This window comes from Lethenteron reissneri, chromosome 4, assembly GCF_015708825.2.
Source record: "Lethenteron reissneri isolate LAM-NWPU_2019-01 chromosome 4, ASM1570882v1, whole genome shotgun sequence".
Classification (NCBI taxonomy): domain Eukaryota; kingdom Metazoa; phylum Chordata; class Hyperoartia; order Petromyzontiformes; family Petromyzontidae; genus Lethenteron; species Lethenteron reissneri.
The window spans coordinates 11,402,929-11,428,658 of record NC_083782.1 but is presented as its reverse complement, the minus strand read 5'-3'; the positions used below and the strand labels follow the sequence as shown (position 1 = coordinate 11,428,658).

Below are 25,730 nucleotides of genomic sequence, written 5' to 3'. Positions count from 1 at the left end.
ATGACGTCGCCCAAGTGCGGTAAATTGACTCGTGAACAAGTGAAGTTTACGGGACCTGCTTTGGCAGTGATGCACAAGAACATATCTAATGAAATGAATCACAAAAAGCTCCTTTCTGTCCCCACTCCTTCCTCCAAAGTATTGATGTTACCCGGAATGTCAGCCTTTTATTTTCGCGTTGCAAAGAAATGCAGTGCGAATGAGTAGTTCGGTGAGATTTGTTCAGGGAATGTCACACAAAGATGTGCGGAGGCTTTTGTAAATGACACATTCACACGTAGGTCAACGACGTAACCGGTTCTCAGTTTCTCCCTGAATGTTTTCTCAGTTGCTGGTGGACTTCGAGCAGGCACTTGACTAGCAGCCACAGCCGTAGTGACTTTACCGAAAGAACCAAACAGTATAGGTAGTCCCCCACTTACGACGGAGATGCGTTACGACGACCCCATCGTAAGTCGAAAATATCGTAGGTCGAAGATGGCCTAGCCTACCCAGGAGTCTTAAAGAATGGTGATAATTTAGCAAAACAAAGCAATTTACAGTACCGTACTGTATAAACTATATACTGTATGTATTTATTAATTACAATACTGTATTGCACAGTAAAATTTTAAGTAAAAACAAGGTACATTTTTGGCCTACCTACAATTTTGTCATCGATATCGCCATCGTAAGATCGAAATATCGTAAGTCGGATCATCGTAACTCGGGGACTACCTGTATAGGTATAATAGATGTGGTGTGCCGATTGCGACATATTGTTCTGGTCTCACTGGTAGGCTGGAGGCATTCGATCAGTAACCACAGCCATAACGAGAGTTCTGATGTAATGTAATAATTTAAGAAATGCAAAATGATGATTGAAGCATCTCTAGCACGATAAATTTTGCGTGCCAGGTGCGGAAATATGCTCTGGCTTGCTGACCCAGACGTCCTTGGCTGAAGTTATCCCGATAATAATGATGCGTAGATTAATGTTGTATTCTTTAAATGTGCCCGTAAGGGGTAAACGTTTTTCTCTTTGTACGTGTTGTGTGCAATGGCTTCACGTCACGTCTGCGATGCACATTTAGACACCTTTCCAGTTAAAATTTTAAGTTTATTTTGTTTAACCGGGTGAGAACTGAAGGGATCTGGATAGTCTCATTTGTCATTAGCCTGCCGACAGGCACGGATGATTGCTGCTGTGTGTGATCCCAATTGAGTAATTTGTCGTGTCATTTTTGAATTTGTAAAATGCGGACGCCAGCACACAGAATCAGAAGTGTATTTCTCGAGCTGTTTCTCGAGTAAAGCCCATCGAGCTAAAAGATTAATTTTCAAGGGGTGATCTTGGCTGGCAGCCAACCTCACAGCATTCCACAATTACAGGTGTAAAAAAAACGAGACCAATTATATGGCACAATTACATTCACACTTAACCTTGGCCTACTCTTGCGAGTGACTTCAGGGGATCTTTAACATCCACTCTGAGCGAAGCAGACGGCGCGTAGTTTCATTATTACTGCGGTTATTACACACTGTAGTATTAATCATGGTGGCCGCTGGATTTGAACTGTGAACGTCTGCAACGAGCGGCGAACGCGCTGCCGCTAGGCCGCGTGTGTCGGGGTGTGCAGTAGACGTGCGCTGACATGTGCACTTGAGAGAGTACGTTCGGCATGTGTTAAAAGTGTTGCGTTCAGGCGTTGCGTTGAGGAGCTGCGTCAGGGTACGTGATGTGGCATTGGGTGTGGCGTTGCAGCGACATCTTCCCAGCGGCGAGCGAGCGAGGCAAGACCCTGACGCTCGTCGGCTTGTCCCGCCAGCGCCGCACAAGCACCAACACGGGGACAGTCTGCAGAAACCGGTGGAGAACCGTGACCGCCGGTACAAGGAAGGTCTGCGTGAGCTAGTGCATTACAAGGACGGGCACAAGGAGAGTCTACAGAAACCAGAATACAATAGGACAGGTATAAAGAAAGTGCTTACAGGCCAACGGATGACAAGGAGCGACACAAGGAAAGTGTGTATAAGCCAGTGTATAACAAGGACAGGCATAAGGAGAGTGTGCACATGGCAATACAGAATAAGGAGAGTGTCCCGAAACCAGTGTATGATAAGAACCAGAATAAGGAAATGCTGTACAAGCCAGTATATCATAAGGACCGGTACAAGAAGAATATGGACAGATCGGTATATCATAAGGACCGGTATAAGGAAAGTGTAGACAAGCCAGTACATCATAAAGAAATTCTGTATAAGCCGTTACATCATAAAGACGTGAATAAAGAAAGTCTGTACAAGCCAGTACACCAGCTAGTGCATAACAGGGACCGGTCTACAGACAGCCCCTGTTGACAAAACTCAGAGGGCAGCCAAGGAAAGGGGCGACAGCCCGAATCACACGACCGTGCAGAGGCAAGAAAGGCCGAGTTTGCAAAAACCGAGTTTTGAGAAGTGGGACCCGTTCCGACCGAGACGGACGAGGCAAGTGCATCCCGACGGCAGCCACAGCTGCAGTGTGGTCACACCGGGGTCTGGAGCGAAGGGGCCTCATCGAGGGGTCAAGGGGACCCGCGGGACAGAGGGGGTCCGCGGGGCAAAGGAGCCGGCAGGGTGCGCCCTGTCGAAACGGTCACAGGAGGAGTACGCGTGGCTCACGGAGCGACTGGGCGAGCAGGGAAAGGTGAGGGCTCCCGCTCCCATCACTGCTCCCCGATTTGTGAAAGAAACTGTGGCCCACCACTTTCACCATTGCCCACTCACACCCTGGACCGCAGCCATCTGCATCACACCACCCACTCACATCTGAACCACTACCACCACTCACACTCACCTGCACTACCACCAACAACAACGACAACCGCATTCGCCACAAAGTGGCGGTGACGTCACCACGACGCTTGTGGCAGGCTATGTGCACCTTGAGGCCACGTGAAGTGTCGAACGCCCGCTGGCAGGAGGTCACGGGGCAGACCCAGGTGCCACGGGTCGACTGACTGAGATGACTGGCTGATGCACTACCACCTGTACCACCACCCACTCACACCTGCACTTCCACCCCCAACCTGCACTATCACCTGTACCACCACCTGTACCACCACCCACTCACCTGTACCACCACCTGTACCACCACTCACTCACACCTGTACCACCACCTGTACCACCACCTGTATCACCATCTACTCACCACCTGTACCACCACCTGTACCACCCACCTGCTCACACCTGCACCACCTCTGCACAGCTGCACTATGACCTGTACCACTACCCACTCAAACTTGCATCCCTTCCCCCCCCCCCCACGTGGGTTTCATTGCAGTAGGAGTTACTAAGATTATGCCTCTGGTTCCACAGAAATGCCGGGCATATTCGGGGCGTTGCTCGCAGGTTGAGCACAGCACTGAAGCTGCCAGGTGAGTACGTGTGTGTGACTGTGTGTGACTGTGTGTGACTGTGTGTGACTGTGTGTGTGACTGTGTGTGACTGTGTGTGTGACTGTGTGTGTGCGCGCGGTAGGGCAGCAGTTTGCATGCTGTGGTACGAACCTGGCGAGCGGAGTTCGATTCTTGCTCACGGCCAACACCGGTGACGATTTTCTGAACCGGTCATGGGCCTCCCCTAGGTCGACTCAGCCTCATATGAGTACCTGGTGTGGTGTGTAAGCATCGCCGCTGGGGAGACAAAGACAGTCGGACTTGGTGCTGGCCACCCACCCCCTCATGTGCCGTGCCAACCTTCATTGGTGCCCCAACAGTCTGTTAAGGCTATAAGGGGGATCTTTGTGTGGCGCGCCTCAAGGTGTACCTAGTCTGGCACAAGCGCCTTGGTGACACCACTGCCACTTAGTGGCAGCGGTGGTGGTTCTTGTTGTGACTTTGTTGTTGTGACTGTGTGTGTGAATATACGTGGGGAACGGTGGCGCATGCTTAGCGCGTGCTGTGCTACAACCCCGCGACCCATGTTCGATACTCACTGCCAACAATCGGTGACGAATATCTGAAGCGGTCCTGAGCCTCTCCTAGGTCCACTCCACCTTAAATGAGTACCTGGTGCGATGGGTAAACATAAGCATTGGTGGAACCGAAGGTAGCGGAGAGAGGTTTTGGACATGCCACCCCCTCGTGCGCCGTGCTGGCCTTAACAGTCTGTAAAGGCTGTCCGGGGCGATCTTTGTTTTATCGTAGGTTTGAGGAGATGGCTGAACAAGCAACGCGGCTGCAGGTGCTACTGGAGATGGCGCAGAGGCAGGGGCACCGCCCCCCACACACACCCTCACGCGCGAGGACTCTGCACGTGCCCAGGTTCCGCACACACCCCAAGAAACACCCGCAACATCCAGCCTCCCCCACCAACACGCCACAACACCCCCACAACATCCAGCCACCCACCAACACGCACCACCACACTCCACAACTCCCAGTCACCCACCAACACGCACCACCACACTCCACAACTCCCAGCCACCCACCCAACATGCACCACCACACTCCACAACACCCAGCCACCCACCAACACGCACCACCACACTCCACAACTCCCAGTCACCCACCAACACGCACCACCACACTCCACAACTCCCAGCCACCCACCAACATGCACCACCACACTCCACAACACCCAGCCACCCACCAACACGCACCAACACACTCCACAACTCCCAGTCACCCACCAACACGCACCACCACACTCCACAACTCCCAGCCACCCACCAACATGCACCACCACACTCCACAACACCCAGCCACCCCACCAACACGCACCACCTCACTCCACAACACCCAGCCACCAGCCACATAATACAACGCTCAGCCACCCACTAATACACACCACACACAACGCTCAGGCCACCCACTAATACACACCACACACAAACGCTCAGCCACCCACCAATACACACCACACACAGCGCTCAGCCACCCACTAATACACACCACACACAACGCTCAGCCACCCACTAATACACACCACACACAACGCTCAGCCACCCACTAATACACACCACACACAGCGCTCAGCCACCCACTAATACACACCACACACAACGCTCAGCCACCCACTAATACACCACCACACACAACGCTCAGACCACCCACTAATACACACCACACACAACGCTCAGCCACCCACCATACACACGTGTTCTGCGTGACTGACCCGCCGACTGGCTGGCGGCATGTTGTCTAGTGGGCTGAAACACGATATTGAGGATTTTTTAAGTAGCTGGGCGGTAACAAAATTACAACCAAATATTTGAGAGTTAAAAGCACGTTTTCACTGATTCAATTTACATAATGTAAATACCAAAATTGAGTCGTGCAACACGCCCAGTTTCGGAGATCGGATGGCAGACGGAATATAGTTAACGACGGAACGGAGGCCCACGGAGGGAGGCATGGAGGGAAGGGAGTAGAAAAAAAAACTAAAATTGTGGCACGAGATGAGAAGATTTGGATGGAGATGACAAGAAATGTTTAAGAGTAGAAGACATTCAGGCAAGGAATTTTCCCAGCAGTGGGATGTTAACGGCCAGGACAGACGAACGGCAAGAAAGAAAAGGCGGCTGACGTGAGCTCACAGATGTGGTTACCGCGCTGCACACGCAAAATTACTGTTTGTCTATCATTTACCGGCAACCCAGCTGTGGTTTGGCGCTCCGTGCAGCTGTAGCGTTTGAGGCTGGTGCAAACTCCACGCAGCAAATGGCGCCCACAACAACGTTGAACCTTTTACGTTATTTCCTTCCTTCCGACGGCATTTGAAAGGCAGCGGACCGAGCTGTTTGCTGCCTGTTGAGTTTGGAAAGCCATTTAACGGTGTCTGGGCCGGCCAGATGGATTGCGTTTGTACCTCCCGCAAAAGTATGTGTGTGTTTGTGTGGGGAACGTTAGTACGGTGGTTAGCACGTGCGCTGCGCTAGGAAGCCGGAGTCCTGAGTTCGATTCCCGCTGTGGCCACCAACACTAGTGACAATTATCTAAACCTTTCCTGGGCGGTTCGACTCTGCGGTGTTTAAACATTGCCACTGGCCACCCTCCTTCTCGTGTGTAGTGCCAGCCTTCATAGGTTCTTGCTAACAGCACTTGCCCCAATAGACAGTTGCAGGCTACACGGGGGATATTTGTCGGTGATGATGGGAGCGATGGCGTTCACACTTTACCGCGGTCATAATTGGATGCACGTAGACTCGTACAGAGGCCCATGCAGTCTCGGCAGTAATTTTCTATCAAGGGCCTGGAAATTGATGCAAGGGGCAGATCGTGTAACAAGCTGGCAACAGATGTTTTAGGGGCTCTTTTGACCCCCACTGATTATGAAAATTGCTGTTGCCAAGCCAGATTTTTAGCCTGAAGCCTGATTTTTTGGCCTGAGTTGAAGATGGTCACCGAATCAATAGACTGTGTCACGGGTTCGAATTTGACTTGAAATGTCAAAACTTTTAAGCGAGTTATCAACGTGAAAAAACCTAAGTATGTATGCTTTAAAACTATATATGTGTCCCAAAAGATGCAAATGTGAGCTTTTCAAAGTGTCAGCTTACCAACTGATAAAAGCTCTTTGGAGCTAACAAATTCAAGTTCCTCGGATGTCCTCAAATTTTTTCTTCAAATATTTTTCCAGCTCGGATTGGGCAAGGCCCAACGTTGCCTAACTCAACCTGAAATGAGTACCTCCTGTGGTGTGAGTAAATATTGGCAGTGGGGGGAGAACAAAGGTGGTCGTGCTTGTTCCTTACCACATCACCCTCCCTCGTGCTCGCCAACAGCACTTGACCCAGCAGCCTCTTGCAGGTTACCTGTGCCCTCTTTGTCTTCGTACACGTAAGTGTGCATCCGTATGTTGGTGTGTGCCACAAGGTATAACACGTGACCCCCCCCCCCCCCCCCCCTGTGCGTAGGGTCAACCCTGACCTGGCTGCTGGTGACCTCTTGGTGACCGTGTTCCGGGGTCACGACCTTTGCCCCCCCTCCACTCCAGGTGAGGACGCAATGACGCGGGCGTGCGGGGCTTGCCTGTCTACCAAAGACAAAGATCTCCTGTATAACCATAACAGACTGGCGGGACAAGTGCTGTTAGCGAGCACCCATGAAAGTCGGCACGGCATGCACAAAGGTGGTGGGTGGCCAGCACTACGCCCGGCCGCCTTTGTCTCCCTAGCGGTGATGATTTTACACACCGTACCAGGTACTCATTTGAGACTGAGTCGACCTAGAAGAGAGCCAAGACCGATTCATATAATCGTCACTGGCGGTGTTGGCATTGAGCGGGAATAGAACTCGGGTCGCCTGGTTCATAGCGCCGCGCTCCCACCGTACACCTGGTGACCCACGACCCACACAAAAAAGGAACGGCTGGGATGCATGTGTAATGACTGACTTGGAGACATAACTTCTTGGAGGCAGCTTTTTATTTAAACACCGTGCACACTTTGTTATACACACCCTACACTTACATACTGTCTCTCGCTGAAACGCAACTCTACACTGGTTGCCAGCCTACACACAACGCTAGCCGTCTGACACTGATGGCGCTGAACTAAGACAACTACGTCCAGCAGCGCAATATCAAGTGGAGACGATGGCGACGATCTTCAGCAGCAACGACGATGAGAATCCCACTCCAAACGACAGCCCCGAGGTCCCCTCCCGGGGGGGGGGGGCCCTCTTATACTGGGGGGCGTGGCCTGGCTCCGCCCCTGGCCAACGCCCCCTTCTGGAACCTACTAGCGGGTCTCGACGTGTCCCTTCCGTAACCTTTCCCCGAGATCCCTCTCTGGTCTATCACGTGGCCTGCTGTCAGTCAGGGCTGCTGTAAGCTGCAGATCCCCTTCCCAGCCAGCAGCCGGCGCTGTTCTACTTGGTGACCAATTCTACGTCACTACACATGCTTGCAATTGCGCTGAGAGACGGGAAGACGCAACTCGTGGAGCTGAGAACGTGAGCAAAGTTCGAGACGGGAGTTGAAGAATGAGTAGCAACCAAGTGCCAGTACACGCCCAGCGAGAGAGAGAGAGGACGTCTACTGCGGAGGTGGAGCAATGAAATTGGCTCGTCGAGGGTGCTAGGCGGATTATTACCTAAGCGAGGTTATGAGAGATCACTGCTTGGGGGCACAGCCATCATCCGGCAGTGGTTTTTTTCACGCCCCGAATGATGATGATGATGGTGAACTATAGATTATAAACGTGTATTTTACTGACGTTTTGTGATGATATATAACTCTTGATTTAGGCGAGGTCACTTGCCATGCTTAGGTCTTCTCTAAAGACTCATTTGTTTCGCCTGCCCGACACTTCCCATGTATGACCCATTGGTCTCTGGACTTTGTATTGATTATATTTCTTAATTCTTGGTTCTTTCGGTCAAGTCACGTAGAAGGGAAACAATAAAATAATACAAATATAAAACAATAAAATTCTCACGACGTTTCGACTGCAACACAAGCAATCATCATCAGGTGTGAAAAACACAGCAAGAAAATGATTGTTTAATATTTTTATTATTTTATTATTTCCCTTCTCCGTGACTTTACCGAAAGAACCAAGAATATGAATCCCTGCAGTCACGAAACCTTTAAATCAAAGTTTATTTCTTAACTTCGTGCGTGGTGCACTGAGATCCCTGGATGAATTGCGCCTTGTAAATGTAAATGATGATTATGTTTTTCCAATGAGTATTGTGTCACCTTGTGTTGTGTCTCGCTGTCCATTTTCACCTGTGTTATTACGCACGTTGAATCCTCCTCTAACTCTTTACCGATTGCGCCTCGTTAAGATTGCGTGTCATTACGCTGTAGGCAATGAGTGTTCTCACCGTGGCGATCCGCTTCGTATTTGTGCGTGTGTCGAACACTCTGTACCGATTGTCACGTGTCGTCGTCCTGCGTGGCGTGTCATCGCTCGTGTCGTTGCGTCTTGTCGACACGTGTTGCCATGCCCCGCGTATTGCGTGTGTACACTGTGTGTGTGCTCATTGTCACCCCCCCCCCCATACCACGTGTGCAACCAGGTGTGGCGAAGCATGGACTGCACGCATTCGTAAAAATCGAGGTGCCCCTGCCATGCCCGGTGAGTGCCGACACCCCCCAGACTTAACGAAAACTGAACAATTCAAAAAATGTTACTCGGTAAGGCCCACGAAGCTGTTAGCTTATTTTTCAAAAGTGACCTGGCCGCTAATGATAGCTCAACGAAGTGGACATTTTTCTAGCAGCCAAATACTCTGAACGCGCGATGTCGATTCTACATGTGGAGGGAAAACAAGAGGACCTGGAGAAAAATCCACGCGACATGCAAACTCTCAATATACAGCACGCGTCGGCTTCGAGGTCGGACCCAATACCTAGTGTGCATACCGCTCACCAAGCCCAGCGTCATTCGCATTTAAAATGTTTTTATTTATTAATCCAGGAAAGCCACGCTGGAGTCGTAAGACTCTTTTTTTAAAATCCTTTATATTAAGTTCGCTTGCTTGCTTGCTTGCGTGCTTGCTTGCTTAGGACCGTGCAAATCTTTCGGTCGTTTTTTAACCCACTTCCCGTGATCCAATCGTGCTGACATTTTCCACACAGACTCGTTGTGCCAGACAATTATTGTTCGTGAAAAAAAATTCCCAAAATTTTACACTTTTTAGGCAAAAAAATGTATTTTACATATATTCAAATATAGCTCATTCATGGCTTTGGCTGAACGTCAGAGTGTAAGAGCCCAGAGCGTAACCCCTCCAAAGGCTGTGGCGGAGTAGCGCAGTTGGTAGAGCCCTCGCTTCCCATGCCAAAGGTCGCGGGATCGATCCCCGCGTCCTCCACAGGCGAATATATTTTTAAATCCTTTATATTAAGTTTGCTTGTGTGCTTAGGACCGTGCAAATCTTTCGCTCGTTTTTTAACCCACTTCCCGTGATCCAATCGAGCTGACATTTTCCACACAGACTCGTTGTGTGTGACAATTAATTTTCGTGAAAAAAAAATCCAAAATTTTACACTGTTTAGGGAAAACAAATTAAATATTTAATTACCAATTGCTTAATGGTGGCAGACAATCATCTGACCCATAGGTGGCAGCCATCTCAAGCCAGAGGACGAGAGGACTCTAGCCGCCACGCATATAAAGGATTTATAGTGAAAAACTTTGTTTTTACGGGTTTACTTGTTCAGGGTCCTGCTGCTGCTGCTTCATTGTTTTTTGTTGTTGATGTTTTAGGCTAATTAATAGCGAGTTCTGTTGTTATTTTTGTGGGGACGAAACCAGAGCACCCGGAGAAAACCCGCACCTTGCGCCAGGAGGGGGGGGCAACGCTCTATCCCCGTATAGATGAAATAAACAGGGCGATAAGTCCATTGCTTTACCGCCTTCTCTTGGCGAGCCAGCATACGGCTTCCTCCTCGACGCCCATAGGAAGGGAGTTTCGCGATAACATTTGTGTGGTGATCCACCAGCCGCCGCTGCCACCTTCACCAAGCCGCCACGTGTAGCCGCCAGCGCCCGACATGTTTGGATCATCTTCACGAGCTTTATCTTGACCCCCTGTTGCAGCCAGGTAGACGGCGCTAGTACGACAGCGAATCCGAGCCTTTAGTTCAGAGGTCGCAAACGGGTTTTGATTCCTTACCCGTACCCGTACCCGTACCCGGCCGCACCAGGGTCGCAAACGGGTACCCGTACCCTTCCCCGTCCACGGGTACCCGTACGCTACCCGTACCCGTACCCTACCCGAAATGAGTGACAAACGGTTACTCACCGGTGACTCACGGCTTACCCGTACCCGTACCCGGCCGCACCAGGGTCGCAAACGGTTACCCGTACCCGGCCGGGTATGGATAGCCAGGTATCGGGTAGGGTACGGGTATCGGGTACCCGGTTGCGACCTCTGCTTTAGTTGGAAAAACGTGAAGAGGTTGGCGGCAGCCTGTACGTACGTATGTTGAAATTATTTCGCGCCGTACGTAGCCAACCGTGCCAATCTCAAGTTCTAGATTTGAAGCTTCACTCACTTGATACAGTAAATCTAGCTGTGACGGTCCCACCTCATGACGGAGACTTGTGTTGCCTCCGAAACGTTGTGATTCATAATTCTATTTCTATTATTATTTCAATTATTTGAACTTTTTATTATTTATTTTTACCTACGTGACTTTACGGGAAAAAAAACCTAAGAGTAACAATCTCAAGTTGCCGGCGAAGGACGTCAAAAGGAATGAGCTTAACCCGGTGACGCTCGCGAATGTTTTCTTTGGATGCAGAAGGCGTCCCAGAGGGAGAAGACGGGCACGCAGAGCGGCACGTGCCCAGGTCAGTCGCCACCCCCCCCCCCCCTCTCTGCTGCTGGGTTTGGTGTCTGTCTGTCTGTCGTCTGTGGGTGACCTCCGTGCGTGTCTTGCCGGAGTAGAGTTTAAATTTTGATGTAAGGTTTCGTGACCGCAGGGATTCATATTCCTGGTTCTTTCGTTAAAGTCACGTGGAAGGGAAATAATAAAGTAATGAAAATATAAAAGAATAAAAAATCTTTGACACGTGATGACGATTGCTTGTGTTGCAGTCGAAACGTCGTGAGAATTTTTATTGTTTTGTATTTTTATTATGTTTATTATTATTTTATTATTTCCCTTCTACGTGACTTTACCGAAAGAACCAAGAATAGGAGTAGAGTTTGTCTGTGTCTGCGCGCCGCAAACGCAGTTCGTGTGTCTCATCGCTTTCAGAATGTCACGCGTGTGTCTGTGTGTCCTTTGCGTAGCTGGTGTGTCTGTGTCTTGCTTGTTGCAATTAGAGTTCATGTTGATGAAACAATAAGAATAGGTTTTAGCCTTTCTGGCGTTAAACAGGAGGTGTGAAGATGTCCAAACACCAAATAGGCACCAAGTCTGCATGAAACACACACACATACTTGTGGCAAAACATGCAAACAACATACTCGGATAATGTATACATCATCTTTCAAACTGGCCTACACCATCTTCTTGGTTCTTTCGGTAAAGTCACGTAGAAGAGAAATAATAAAATAATAAAATAAAACAAAATACAATTCTCACGACGTTTCGGCCACAACGCAAGCAGCCGTCCTCAGGTGAAGAACAGGTCTGTCGGAAAGACAGCGTCTGAATGAACACCACCAAGCTTGGCAGCGTATATTTAAGCTGGGTTAGGGGAGGAAGGGCGCCTTGACAAAGGAATTTGCATATCAGCAGAGGAATTTAGCATATGTAAAATGCAGATATGGGATTAGTCACTACTTGTGGAATGTGTAGGAGGTGGGGTCTCAGTCATATTATGCTCGTGTATTATGTAGGATTAGCAGTAATAAACGGAGGAAGTAGGGTTAGCAGTAATAAAGGGAAGGAATTTTAATAGTAAGGAGCTGCAACACCAGATATACAGCCTTCTCTCTGGTTTCCAGGAAGGGTAAAACCTATTCTTATTGTTTCATCATTTTGATACTGGAAATAAGGTCCCAAGATAGAGTTCACGTGTCTGTGTGTCGCTCGCAAGGTTCACTTGCGCGTCTGCGTGTGTCGTACTTATTTTACGTTAATCTACTCTGACCACTTTTCCCGCGGCACATCCAAGCGAAGTCGCCGCGGGACCCTCGGCACCAGTCGGGTTTTCCACGGGCTGTTTGCCAAGCCGAGCCACCACCAAACCGTGGTACTTCTGGCTTCTCGAGACACTTGAATCTGGCGTCTCGACCCGTTAACTGCGCGCGCCCTTCGGTGACCACCAGGCTCGGGTTCTGCAGTGGAAAAACGAGACTAAAACTAAACTAAACTTTTTTTTAATTTGACCAGGTAAGGTCCCGTGAGCTATGTTGTAGCTCTTCTTCACAAGCGACCTGGCCACAAATGATAGCTCAACGAAGTGGCTCATCACGTGGATATGTATAGCAGACAAATACTCTAAACCCACGTGCATTCTAAATGCGGAGGGAAAAACCAGAATACCCGGAGAAAAATCCACGCGACCACGGGGAGAACATGCAAACTCCAATTGTACAGGCGTCAGGGTCGGGATCGAACCCACGACCTCCTGCATACCGGGCGAGCTGGTTAACATCTCGCCACAGCGGCGCCACAACTGGGAGCTTCCTGAGCCGCGTGCCAGGCTGGCTCGGCACAGCCCCGGCGCAGCTTTGGCGCACAGTGGAAAACCGGTGTGCACCCGTGTGTCCTTTGCAGAGTTCAACGAGAGCTTCAAGTTCACTCTGCAGCGTGGGTCTCTTGGGTTCCTCAACGCTGTGCGCCAAGGAGACATCTCCTTCCTGCTACTCCACAAGGGGTGAGGGCGGCGGTCGGGATGAGGTCGGAAGGTGGAGGTCAAAGGGGCAGAGGGTGGGGCAGGGGTGGCGCGTGGGGTTAACTAACGGCTTCTGGTTGACGGTGCTTCTGTGTGTATGTGTGTGTGGCCTTGCCCGGATGTGGTGCTGGCCACCCCCACCCCCTCGTGTGCTGTGCCGGCCTTCATCGTTGCTCGCTAACAGCACTTGCCCCAACAATCTGTTAAGGCTATACCGGGGATTGTTGTATGCGTGTGTGTGTGTGGTCTTTTTGGATGTGGTGTTGGCCACCCACCAACATAGTGTGCAGTTCTGGCCTTCATAGGTGCTACTCGCTAACAGCACCTGCCCCAACAGTCTGTTGAGGCTATACGGAGGATCTTTGTCTTTGTGTGTGCACAGCCCACTGGGAAGTGAGTGGGCTCTGGGGGAAGCTGTGCTGGGGCTTCGCGCTCTGCTCGGTCGCTGTGAGGTGACGGCGACCTTACCGGTACATTGACGCCAACGCTGCTGCTGCTGCCATCGCTGCTGCTGCTGCCACTGCTGCTTCCACTGCTGCTGCTGCCACTGCTGCTTCCACTGCTGCTGCTGCCACTGCTGCTGCCGCTGCTGCTGCCACTGCTGCTGCTTCCACTGCTGCTGCCACTGCTGCTGCTGCTGCCCGCTGCCACTGCTGCTGCCACTGCTGCTGCTTCCACTGCTGCTGCCACTGCTGCTGCGCCACTGCTGCTGCTGCCACTGCTGCTGCTGCTGCCACTGCTGCTGCTGCTGCCACTGCTGCTGCCACTGCTGCTGCTGCCACTGCTGCTGCCACTGCTGCTGCTGCCACTGCTGCTGCTGCCACTGCTGCTGCTGCCACTGCGCATATGCCCCCCCTATGTCTGTACTAGCCCGGTCATAGGCCAACCATACATAACCCTGTCCTAGCCCAACTCTAACTCCGTCCTAACGTTGTCCTATTTCCACACTATGCTATCCTAACCCCCATCATAAATCTATCCTGACTTTGTCCGAACACTGAACTAGCCCCGTTCCAGTCCTAACCCTTGCCCCGTCCTAGCGCTGTCCCAATCTGACTCGAGCACTGCGTTTACAATGTAGGTAAGAATTTAAGAGGCCTTTGTGCTCTCCACTGCTGGATGAAGGCCTCCCCCATGCCGCTTCGGTCACGGAAGAATATTTGACCATACTTTGCCAAACTGGTCGGTGTGAGTTGTGGGAAGAGCCCTGTTCTATGCCAGCCCTAACCCTGTCTCAACAGCCCCATGTTATCCCTGTCTTTGAGTTCTAACCCTCTCATAGCTAGCCTAGCCTTAGCCTTTGGCGCGCCCTGCCATTGTGTCCAGCTACACATAGTACCTGATCGAATTGAACGCCTACCGAGTCACTCCAGTCTCTCGCTTGCTCCCGTGAACTTCAAGCGTGGATTTCTTCACCCATGTTGATGAGACTCGGTCTGCCAGACACTGACTTTCATCTCATCCTCCACACCGTGTTCAGCGACCACACTGCAGGTCACAGCAACACACTCAATCGCTCACCCGCTCACTCGCTCACCCGCTCACTCGCTCACCCGCTCACCCGCTCACCCACTCACCCGCTCATTCGCTCACCCGCTCACTCGCTCACCCGCTCACTCGCTCACCCGCTCACCCGCTCACCCGCTCACCCGCTCACTCGCTCACTCGCTCACCCGCTCACTCGCTCGCTCGCTCGCCCGCTTACCCGCTCACCCGCTCACCCGCTCACTCGCTCACTCGCTCACTCGCTCACTCGCTCACTCGCTCACTCGCTCAAATCGCTCACCACACCAGAGGTCACAATACATCTCTTTCTGCCTCCTGCCTTGCACTGCTGCACTTTAAAATCCCCTCCCGTCATCACTTCTCCCAAGCCCTTATAATAACCTTGCGCAATTCAGGAAACGTGTTAACTCTTGCGAATTACAGCTTTCAAAGTGCTGCTTGTTATTGGCCGACGACCATTTAGGCCTTTGGGACTGGGCTTCAACAGCCGTGTCCATGAAGTAATAACAATAATTATCGCGACCTCTGACTCACAGGAGGTTGTGCTAACCCTGACCCCCGACCCCCGTGGCGTGAATAGCTCCGAAGGTCGGGCCGGGAGGGGGAGGGGTCGCGGGGGGCGGCGGGCTCCGTGGACGTGCGGGTGCGCGCGCGTTCACCCCTGGGGGGCGGCTGGGACCTGGAGGAGGTGGAGGAGGAGTGGCTGCAGCTGAACCCCGTGCACACGCATGTACGTGCGCACGCACGCACACGCATGCACACACGCGTGCACTCGTACCCGCATGTGCACACATGTGCAAAGGTCTCCTGTGTAGCCTTTAACAGACTGTTGGGGCAAGTGCTGTTAGTGAGCCGCTGTTAGTGAGCCGCTGCGACACACGAGGGGGTGGGTGGCCAGCACCACGCCAGACCGCCTTTGTCTCCCTAGTGGCGACGTTTACACACCGTACCAGGTACTGACTTGAGGCTGAGTCGACCTTGTGGGGGCTCAGGACGTGAGTGGGAATCATGCTCGGGTCGCCAGGTTCGTAGGTGCAGCGCGCTAACGACTGTGCTAACGCTCCCCAAAAAACAAAGACAAAGATCCCCCGTATAGCCTTAACAGACTGTTGGGGCAAGTGCTGTTAGCGAGCACCTATGAAGGCCTGCACAGCACACGAGGGGGTGGGTGTCCAGCACCACGCCCGACCGCCTTTGTCTCCCTAGTGGCGATGTTTACACACCGTACCAGGTACTCATTTGAGGCTGAGTCGACCTAGGGGGACCGCTTCAGATAATCGTCACTGGTGTTGGCCGTGAGTGGCAATCGAACTCGGGTCGCCGGGTTCGGAGCGCAGCGCGCTAACCGCTGCAATGCCGCTCCCCCGCACACATGCACACAAACACCGACTGACACCCACACACGCCCACGCGCGCAGGTGCTGTGGTACGTTAATAACAGCCTTGTGGAGTAATCCTTCTCATATGTCGGGCCTCTCTCTCTCCTGAATAATGCTGCATCTCAATTGCAGCCTGGGTCGAGACTGGGTAGTGTTCGGATGGGCGGCCGTCGCCGCACACAAAGCCGTGCCGTGGGGTTCAGCGGCGCTGCCTTGCCTGCAGAGGGCGGTGCAACAGCGTCCATATACGTCAGAGGTCGCAACCGGGTACCCGATACCCGTACCCTCCCCGATACCCGGATACCCGTACCCGGCCAGGTACGGGTACGGGTACCCGTTTGCGACCCTGGTGCGGCCGGGTACGGGTACGGGTAGACCGTGAGTCACTGGTGAGTAACTGTTTGTCACTCATTTCGGGTAGAGTACGGGTACGGGTAGGGAACGGGTACCCGTGCCCGGCTGGGTACGGGTACGGGTACCCATTTGTGACCCTGGTGTGGCCGGGTACGGGTATGGGTAAGGAATCAAAACCCGTTTGCGACCTCTGATATACGTCCCCCCACCTCCGCTACGAACCCGGCTGCTCGTGTTCAGTTCCCGCGGCCACGGCCGACATCGGTGGCGGCGAGTACTACCCGGAAGACCGTTGCGGTTGTCTCCTCGTTGAGCGGCCCGCGCTGACCGCGTGACGAAGCACGATAAAGCGAAACCCCCCCCCACACCAACGACCCGCACCACATGGTGCGGTCCTCATCCAGCAGTGGATCGCCACACACGGGGCTGTGCAATGCGCACGAACACACGGAGCCCCCTCGCGAACGGGAACAACGTTCCAACTCGCTTGTTTTTCCCCGCCCCCGCCCCACCCACCCACCCCCCACATCTTCTCCCGGTAAAATAAAATTTCCAACCTCTACATCGAACGCGTGTGCGTGCACGTGCGCGCGCTCCCTTCCCACGGCAGAAATCCCTTTAACGCTAAGTCGGAGTGAAAGCATGCTCCCTCACTCACACGCAACCCCCCCCCCCCTCTCCACCGCCACCCCGACACAGTCTCTGGGAACAGCTGAGCCGATCCGCGGTTCCCGGGGTCTGTTTCGTTGCCGAGCCAAACCCCGGCGTATGGCACGGTTTAACAGCCATTAGCGGCTGCTCGCGAGCGCTGCCGGTAATCGGAGGCAGCTGTGCCGGCGGTGGGGAGCCGCATGCGCGACCGCCCCTCCCCCCCCTCCCCCCCTCCGCCCCTCCACCAAAAGTGACCGGCGCTGGGCCAAACGGCTGCGGCAGCGAACGAGCTAGGGGCTAGCGAGCGGCGCTCGCGTGCCAAGCGGGTGGCGCGTCCAAAGGGATGCGTTGTGTTTCTGTTGCCGGGGTTGTTCCGGGAGGTTTAATTAATTGGCAGCGAATGCCAAGAGTAAATCCGCAGACGTGCGAAGATCCGTCCGGGTGAATGTCGCGAGCGTTACTACCCCCTCCCGTAGCCGTAGCCGGTAGCACCGGGCTCATCGGAGGTCAGTCGCCTCCTTACCGCCCTTCTGCCGCTACTACCACCACCACCACGGTTACTGCTCGCATGAGCCTCGCCCGTTGATTCTTTCCACCCGTGTTGAGGAATCGCGTCTACCTGGTTGACTGTTGCATCTCATCCACCACCGCACAGCAGGTCAACAACATATTCACTCGCCCACCTCACTCAAACGCTCACCTACTTACCCACCCACTCACCCTGCTGCAGGTCACAACGCTTTTCTCCGTGCATCCTTTCGCACTGGCTACAGCGGGGAGATCGTTGTCTTTGCTTTGTCCTGTGTACCTTGAGCCGGGTCGGGTAGGCAAGGTAGGCGAGGGGCAGGGTCTCCCGTGACGATCGCTAGGCCTCGCCTTGCTTAGCATCTGAGCCTGCATGGGCCTCTGTTCTGTGACGAAGAGAGGTCCTGGCATCGGCTGAGTGAGATGTTTTATGCCGGGGCCGTTTTCACAACGAGGGTCACTGAATGGGAGGATGGGGGTGGGGGGGGCATGCACAGGTTGCCCATCCCCCACACCTATGTGGGGGACGGGGGGGGGGGGCAACATGGGCACAGCAGTTGAAAGCCGCTGGGCTGTCTTTTGCTGAGATTGAGTGTTGTGTTGCAGGTGATACTGTCCGGCAGGGGCGTGGAAATTGATCCCAGCAGGTAGGACTTTCCAACCACACGCACCGACGCACACACACACACACACGTACGCGCCACAGTCGTGAGCCGGGGGTCGTAGCCTGCCGCGGGGGCTACGTCGTTAGTCAGCAAGGGTCGGCGCAGCAAAAGCCGTTGTTGTACCGCACTATGCGCCGACGTTTACGCTCCCCCACCTTTAACCCGTGCGGACCCTGCGTGGCGAAGTGCTGCCGATTAGCCCCCACGACCCCGACGGCGTGGGGTCGTGGGTCGAGGTGGGGTGGTCCCTCATCCAGCAGTGTATTGGACATGCGCATTGCAGATGCTGGTTGCTTCACTCGGCTTGTGTCACAGAGGGCGAGCTTGCCACGTGTCCTGCAAGGGAGGCGCGGTAATAAATATCAAGCGATGATCATGATGGAATGTACATTGTGGAAGTGGGATTTTGTCGGGCATCTGTTTATTGTAATGTTCAACCAGTTCTGGTGGTCAGGACTGGGGAAAAAATGGTTTCTCATGGTTACTAAACCCTTTTGTTCGATGCCGTGTGTTTGTGTGTGTGTGTGCGCGCGCGTGTGTGTGGGAAGCGGTAGTTTAGCAGTTAGTGCGCTGCGCTACGATCCCAGCAACCAAAGTTCGATTCCTGCTCATGGCCAACACCAGTGACTATTTTCTGAAACGATTTTCTGGGCCTCCCCTAGGTCGATTCATCCTCAAATGAGTACCTGGTGCGATATGTAACATTGCCACTCGGGAGAGAAAGGCGGCCAGGCGAGGTGTTGCCCACTCACCACTTCGTATGCCGTGCCCGCCTTCATAGGTGCTCACTAACAGCAGTTGCCCCAATGGTCTGTTAAGGCTATACGGGGGATCTTTATCTCTTGTGCACGTATGTGGGGAGCGGTAGCAGATTGGTTTGTGCACTGCGCTACTAACACGGCGACCCGAGTTCGATTCCTGATCACGGTCGACATCGGTGACGATTCTCTGAACTGGTTCTGGGCCTCGCCTAGGTCGACTCGGACTTTAGTAAGTACCTGGTGCGCCATTGCGTAAACATCACACCTGGGCTCGGCGCTGGTCACCCACCCACCTCGTGTGACCGGTCCCCAGTTACGGGTGCTCGCTTTGACAACACTTGCCGCAACAGTCTGTTAAAGGCTACCCCGGGGGCGTGGGGATCTTTGTCTTTGTGATGCAGCCTGGACGTGGCGAGCGTGGAGGTGCTCGCTCTGGAGCGGAAGCTGCTCGAAAGTCAGGTGACTCCTCGGGCTCACATCGCCACTCCTTCCCTCGTTTCAACAAACAACACAAAAACATTCCCATTTTAAGCCTGCCATGTGTTTCGTCATCACTGTAGCCTGGCAGCCGACGCATTGCTCGTGAGACACACGCCAGCGTGCAGCGCGAGAGAGAATGAGATCATTAAGTGAACTGTGAAAAATCACATCGTACCATAAGATTGTCATCCATCACTCCTGTAAACGTTTCGCAAAGTCAAGAATTTAGCAGATACAAATATATACTTGTAACTTGAATGTCGCGTTTGCTATTTCGTGTAGTGTGTATGTTGTCTGCGTGTAAAACGTGTTCTCTTAAAACAAAACGGGTGACGATAATCACGATAACGGCGATAATTTAGCTAACAGACGATATGAATTTCGTGAGCGTTATACCTCATTGCACCGTCATAGCATTCGCCGCTTCGCGGACAGCCTAAATGCTACTACTGCTGCCACTGTTGCCACTACTGCCAATACTGCCACTACTGCTCCTGACACTGATGCCACTGCTACCCCCGCTGTTGCCACTGCCACATGCCACTGCTGCTGCTGCCACCACTGATTCCCCCGCTGTTGCCGCTGCCACCTGCTGCCGCTGCTGCCCCCTGCAGCTGGCGGTGTACCTGGAGATGGGGCGCACGCCCTCGCCGGCGCTGGCGCAGCGCTTCATGCTGCTGGGCCGGCAGGAGGAGTGGCTGAGGAGTCAGCTGGAGGCCGGCGACGACACGACGGTGCACGGTGAGCGCCGGGGCAACTCGCGCTCACGCGCTTCAAAGATGCGGGGGTGCCGGGGGGGTGGGGCGAGGGGGAGGGCAGGGGGTGCAGGGTGGGGGAGGGCGGAGGGGGCGGGGGTTGGAAGGTAACGCCCTGCCGAAACAACACGAGTCGGGTTTCCGACCGGCGGCGGCCGAGAGTGGAGCTCACGTGGCAACCTCAAGTGGCATCACGAGTGGAGATGTTTTTTTGGGAGTGAGAGGTCCTCGGTGAGCGGTCATAGGTGAGAGACGTTGAGGTCAGACTTAATTTGTGAGGGGCTGTGGATTTGAGTGGTCCGAGGGGTGAGAAATGAATCAGATTCAGAATATGTATTTATGCTGGAGGAATCCGATGAGATCTAAATCTCTTTTTCACGGATGTCCAGTATGTCCAGTACTCCCCCCCCCCTCGTCCCACAATTGTGGGACGAGGGGGGGGGGGTCACGTAGTGACTGCTCCTTGGGCGAGAGGTCGTGGTGCGAGGGTGCGGGAGCTCCATTGGAACCTCATTTGCCAGTAAAAAATATGATAATTGGATTTTTACCCTTTTATCTGGCAACAAAACTGACACCAATGGTGTAAATGCTTACCCTGAGCTCTCATACTCTGATGGTGCAGCATTGTCTTTGAGTTGTGCGCCTTTTGGCGTCATCTGGTCCAACACCATGTGAGACTAGGCTCTAAGGAAAGCTGTCTCGGGTGTGGACCAATCAACTTCAAGGACAGTGCATACATTATCAGAGTTATGTTTTTTGTTTGCATTATGACTGCAGGTATTGTGGTCTATGCAAACATGACTCCTTGTAAAAAAGGTGTCAGTTTTGTTGCCAGATAAAAGGGTCAAAAAACCAATTATCGGTGCGGGATCTCTCCGTGTCGCACAGACTACGTGGCGTGGCTGATGGTGCTGGCCCGTCGCTACTGCGAGGAGGTGCGCCGGAGGAGACGTCTCGGGGTCGACGAGGAGGAGGGTGCTCGCCTCGCCGCTGCAAAGCACCGTGCCGTCCTCGCAGAGGTGATGGGGTCATGGGGGTCACGGGGTCACGGAGTTGAGGTCACCAGATCGCTGCCTTTTATTATTATTATTATTTGTTTTGATTTCGCTTGTTTACCCAGGGAAGCATTCCCCGATTCTCGCGACTCTTTTTCGGTGAGCTTGGGTCTCGCCCCGAGGTTTTTCGCACTTCGTGAGGCTCTCTCTCGCACGGCGGATTGAAATTGAGGACCCCCTCCACTTGCTGATGAGACCCAGAGAAGTTGAAAACCACTTTGTGGGTGGCGGTTTTAATGCTTAAGAACGCGCGTTGCAGGAAAACAGCGGTCAAGAATTGGACCCGAGAGGCCCCGATGATGGACGCGGACGAAATTTTATTTTATATTTAGTAAGCATAACAACAGATCCAGCGTGCGTTCCACAACTATTAACTGCTATTACACACTACGTCGCGTGGGTCTGCATGGAAATTGCCGTCAAAATTTATTGGTTCCGTTCCAGCACAGCGTTCCGTTAACATCTACGCGGCGAGCCCGCCCATCCCCGGTGGCAGACCGCAAATTGCTCCGTGGTGGCGCGCGTCGTCTGCCCCGAGCGGTGATGCCATGCGAATCCAAGTCGGGTTCCAAGCGAGTGGAGTAATTACAGACTGGCAACCAGAACCCCCCCCCCCACCCACCCACCACAACGGAGACGTCAATGGGAGCTCTTAATGACGCGGAACGTAATTTATAAAAAAAAAAAATTCTTTCCAGGAGGGTTCGGAAGCATTGGGGTGTTTGGACAAATTCTACGGATGCGTAATGCGATATTCTCCCGATTGTACGACGCGCTCCGGAATGTTAAGACGGCCCGCCTCGTACTTTTGAGGTTGTTTAGAAACCAAAAATTATAATAATAATTATTATTATTACTCCGCAGTACGCGACGGCCCCAGCAAAGTGGGGAAACGATAATTTTTTTTTGCTAAAAATATTTCACGTGGGAAACCCCCTTTTCGGAGGTGGGGGGTGTTAGAAGTTTTCCCAAGTTTTATTTTGCGTAACCCGGTGAGAAACTGAAAGAGTCCAGGTGGAGTCTGGACTCTTTGTGCTCTAGGGCATGAATCTGCCAGTAGAGGGGGGCGATGATCGCGAAGTGAGTCCATGTACAGATAGTCCCCGAGTTACGATATTTCGATCTTACGATGGCGATAGCGATACGACAAAATTGTGAAATATTCTAAATTTCGCGCGGCAGGCAAACGCAGCAGCGTACGATAAGTTCCAATGCATGTATGATACGTAGCATTAGCGATTTCATTTTAGGGTTACCACGATACGATACGTTCAATGCATGTTAAAAGATTTTGTAGCAGATAGGATTGTTTCCTGAAAACAACTTTCTATTAAATTGCAGTTCATATAGGTAGGCTAAGAATTTACTTAACATTTTACTGTGCAATACAGTTTTGTAATTTATAAATACATACAGTATATAGTTTATACAGTACGGTACTGTAAATCGCTCTGTTTTGCTAAATTATCACCATTCTTTAAGACTCCTGGGTAGGCTAGGCCATCTTCGACTTACGATATTTTTGACTTACGATGGGGTCGTCGTAACGCATCTCCATCATAAGTCGAGGACTCCCTGTATCTCTACGTGAATCTGTGTGTGTCTCTGTGCGAGTGTCTGTCTCTACGCGAGTCTGCGAGACCGTGGGCATTAGTCGACAGGTAGGGGGACGATGATTGCTTCCTGTATAACCCCAATTGAGTAATTTGCGGTGTCGCATTTTTCTAATTTGGCAACTTTGGACGCTGACGCCGGGCACGCGATGGGCCTAATTTTAGCCGAACCACGCCGGGGGATCTTGAACGTCCACCACGAGCGAAGCGGTATTTACGGTTACTCCCCACTGCGGTAATATCCGGGGCGGCGGCTGGATTTGGAACGGTGACCCTCTGCAACAACGAGCGGGCCGTCGACCCGTTGCCGATTTGCCGCTTTGCCGATTTGCCAGGGTGTCCAGGGTGGTTGACGTCTGCGGTGCCGGAGCGCTGCTCATTCATTCAGTTACCCGAACATCCCGACTGTTGAAGCTAGTGCTGTGGTGAGAACCGCTGTGGCTTTCCTGGAGTGGAGTAATTCATCTCCGTTGTCTACCTCGACACGAGCGATTTGGGCCATTAAGAGCTCAGGTTGAATTTCGATTTAAAGCTTTCGTGACTGCAGGGATTAATCTTCTTGGTTCTTTCGGTAAAGTCACGTAGAAGGGAAGTAATAAAATAATATTTTATTATGTTTTATTTTTATTATTTTATTACTTCCCTTCTACGTGACTTTACCGAAAGAACCAAGAAGATGAAGCTCAGGTTCAGTCTCCCCCCCAGCCTCCCCCTCACACTCCCCCCTCCCCGCCCCCCCCACTCTTGTGTGGTGCATTTTCTCCGGGTTTTCTGAGCCCTTCGGTTTCCTCCCACGTCAAAGCACAGCACGGATTCATGCTGCCGGCCCAACATTCCTCTGTCGCGGTCGAGCCTCGCGGCGTTACCTCCTGTTGCTCAGATTGAGCATTGAGAAAAGGCGTTGGTGATCATCTCCTGTGTACAGCCTCTGCAGAGCCAGTGGTGGGAATTCCACGTGATGAGTCTATCCCATAGCAGGAGCCACTGTTGACTTCACCCACAAAGTGGTACTTGGTTTAGTTGACCTCCCGCGAAGGATGATGGGCTGAGCCAACCCACCCTCCCCTCGAACGGGTGTTTGAACTCTCAATCGGCCAGATCGACGTAGTAGGACCCCCACTGAGAAAGTTTTGACACTTGGGCTGTCCTGGGGTAATAATCTGCATGGTTATTACGATAACTGTTTGGAGTATCTGCCATGCTTGCGTATGAACTGCGTTCGCCATCTCGACCTTCTCACAGATCTCTCTCTACAAGCGGTGAACGTCGCCGATCATGATGGTATCGTCGTGACGATGGGTGGCATCACTATGACGACGGCTGGGATCGCCGTGGTGACGGGGATCGGCGTGACAACGGGGAGATCGCCGTGACGACAGGGATCGCCGTGGTGAAGGAGATCGGCGTGACAACGGGGAGATCGCCGTGACGACGGGGATCGTCGTGGTGACGGGGATCGCCGTGACGACGGGGAGATCGCCGTGACGACGGGGTGATCGCCGTGACGACGGGGAGATCGCCGTGACGACGGGGATCGCCGTGACGACGGGGTGAAGTGTGTCCCTACGAATACCAGTTCCCTCTTTCCCGGCGGCACTGAGAATGGTGGAGTCTTTTTAGCCGCGGCAGAAAAAAATTTGTAAATAGTTTATGGTCCTGTGGAACTGTGGTCATTTATATTTTGTTGATACTTAGAGCAAACAGTGTCAATAACGAATTAAATAATGGTTGGATTTTTTTGTACAAAATGTAAATATTTAAGGCACAGTGCTGGTGTAAATTATGAATGTTTATTTATTGTTGGGAGCAAGGTCATTGCACAGGGACACGCGCGCCCACGCATGCAGACGAGAATCACCTGCGTGTGCACGCACACAAAGACAAAGATCCCCCGTGTAGCCTTAACAGACCGTTGGGACAAGTGCTGTTAGCGAGCGCCTAATAAAGGGCTGGCACGGCACACGAGGGGTTGGGTGGCCAGCACCACGCCCGGCCACCTTTGTCACCCTAGTGACAATGTTTTAAACACAGCACCAGGTATTATTCATTTGAGGCCGAGTCACCCTAGGGGAGCCCCAGGCCCGGTTGAGATAATCGTCACTGGTAGAGGCCGTGAGCGGGAATCTATCTCGTGTCGCCGGGGTTTGGAGCGCAACACTCGCCGCACGCGCACGCACGCACGCAACCATACGCGTGCATACGTGAGTAAGCAGGCAAATGCGTACAGATGTGCCCACACACACACACAAGTTACGTTTATTTGTTTAACCAGGGTGAGACTCATTTGCAAGAGTGACCTGGGCGTACACACTCGGATACACAATTGCACACCCATAAATGTGCACGCACTCGCCCATATATGCTTGTCACTCAAGTGACGGTGATGCCAAGAAGCTATTTTTCGTGCCAAGCTCGGTGCACGGGTGAGGACACGTGAAGTGTCGAAGGGCCTCGCTCGGTGTGGTAGGAGGTCACGGCACAGGCCAAGAAGGTAAATTTTCCGAGATTATCTAACTAAACACATTCCTGCGGAGGGAGCTGGTAGGAACGTTGGGTTGCTCGGTCAATGGCCAGGGTCAACGGCGGCGTGGTGTATTCCGCAAATATGCCCGACTGTGAGGGCGGGCACAAGCCGGCGTGAGTAGGTTAAACGTTGAGTTTTATAAGGGCACCACGGGGTGACCAGCCCCTCCCCACCCAGCCCCACCCCTCCCAC

The 25,730-nt window shown here is 52.7% G+C and overlaps 1 protein-coding gene across 1 annotated transcript; it reads left to right on the top strand.

The window, feature by feature from the left end:
* On the top strand, nt 1-25,714 carry LOC133350796 (coiled-coil and C2 domain-containing protein 1A-like). Its single transcript, XM_061565534.1, has 16 exons — nt 1-19; nt 1,809-1,952; nt 2,331-2,668; nt 3,340-3,398; nt 4,170-4,286; nt 6,881-6,960; nt 8,991-9,049; nt 11,224-11,272; nt 13,153-13,252; nt 13,653-13,740; nt 15,357-15,506; nt 18,292-18,332; nt 19,513-19,570; nt 20,206-20,332; nt 21,235-21,365; nt 24,257-25,714. Exons 1-16 carry the CDS (start codon nt 1-3, stop codon nt 24,275-24,277), a joined length of 1,581 nt encoding a protein of 526 aa, XP_061421518.1. The 3' UTR covers nt 24,278-25,714.
* Nucleotides 25,715-25,730: the final 16 nt, after the last annotated feature.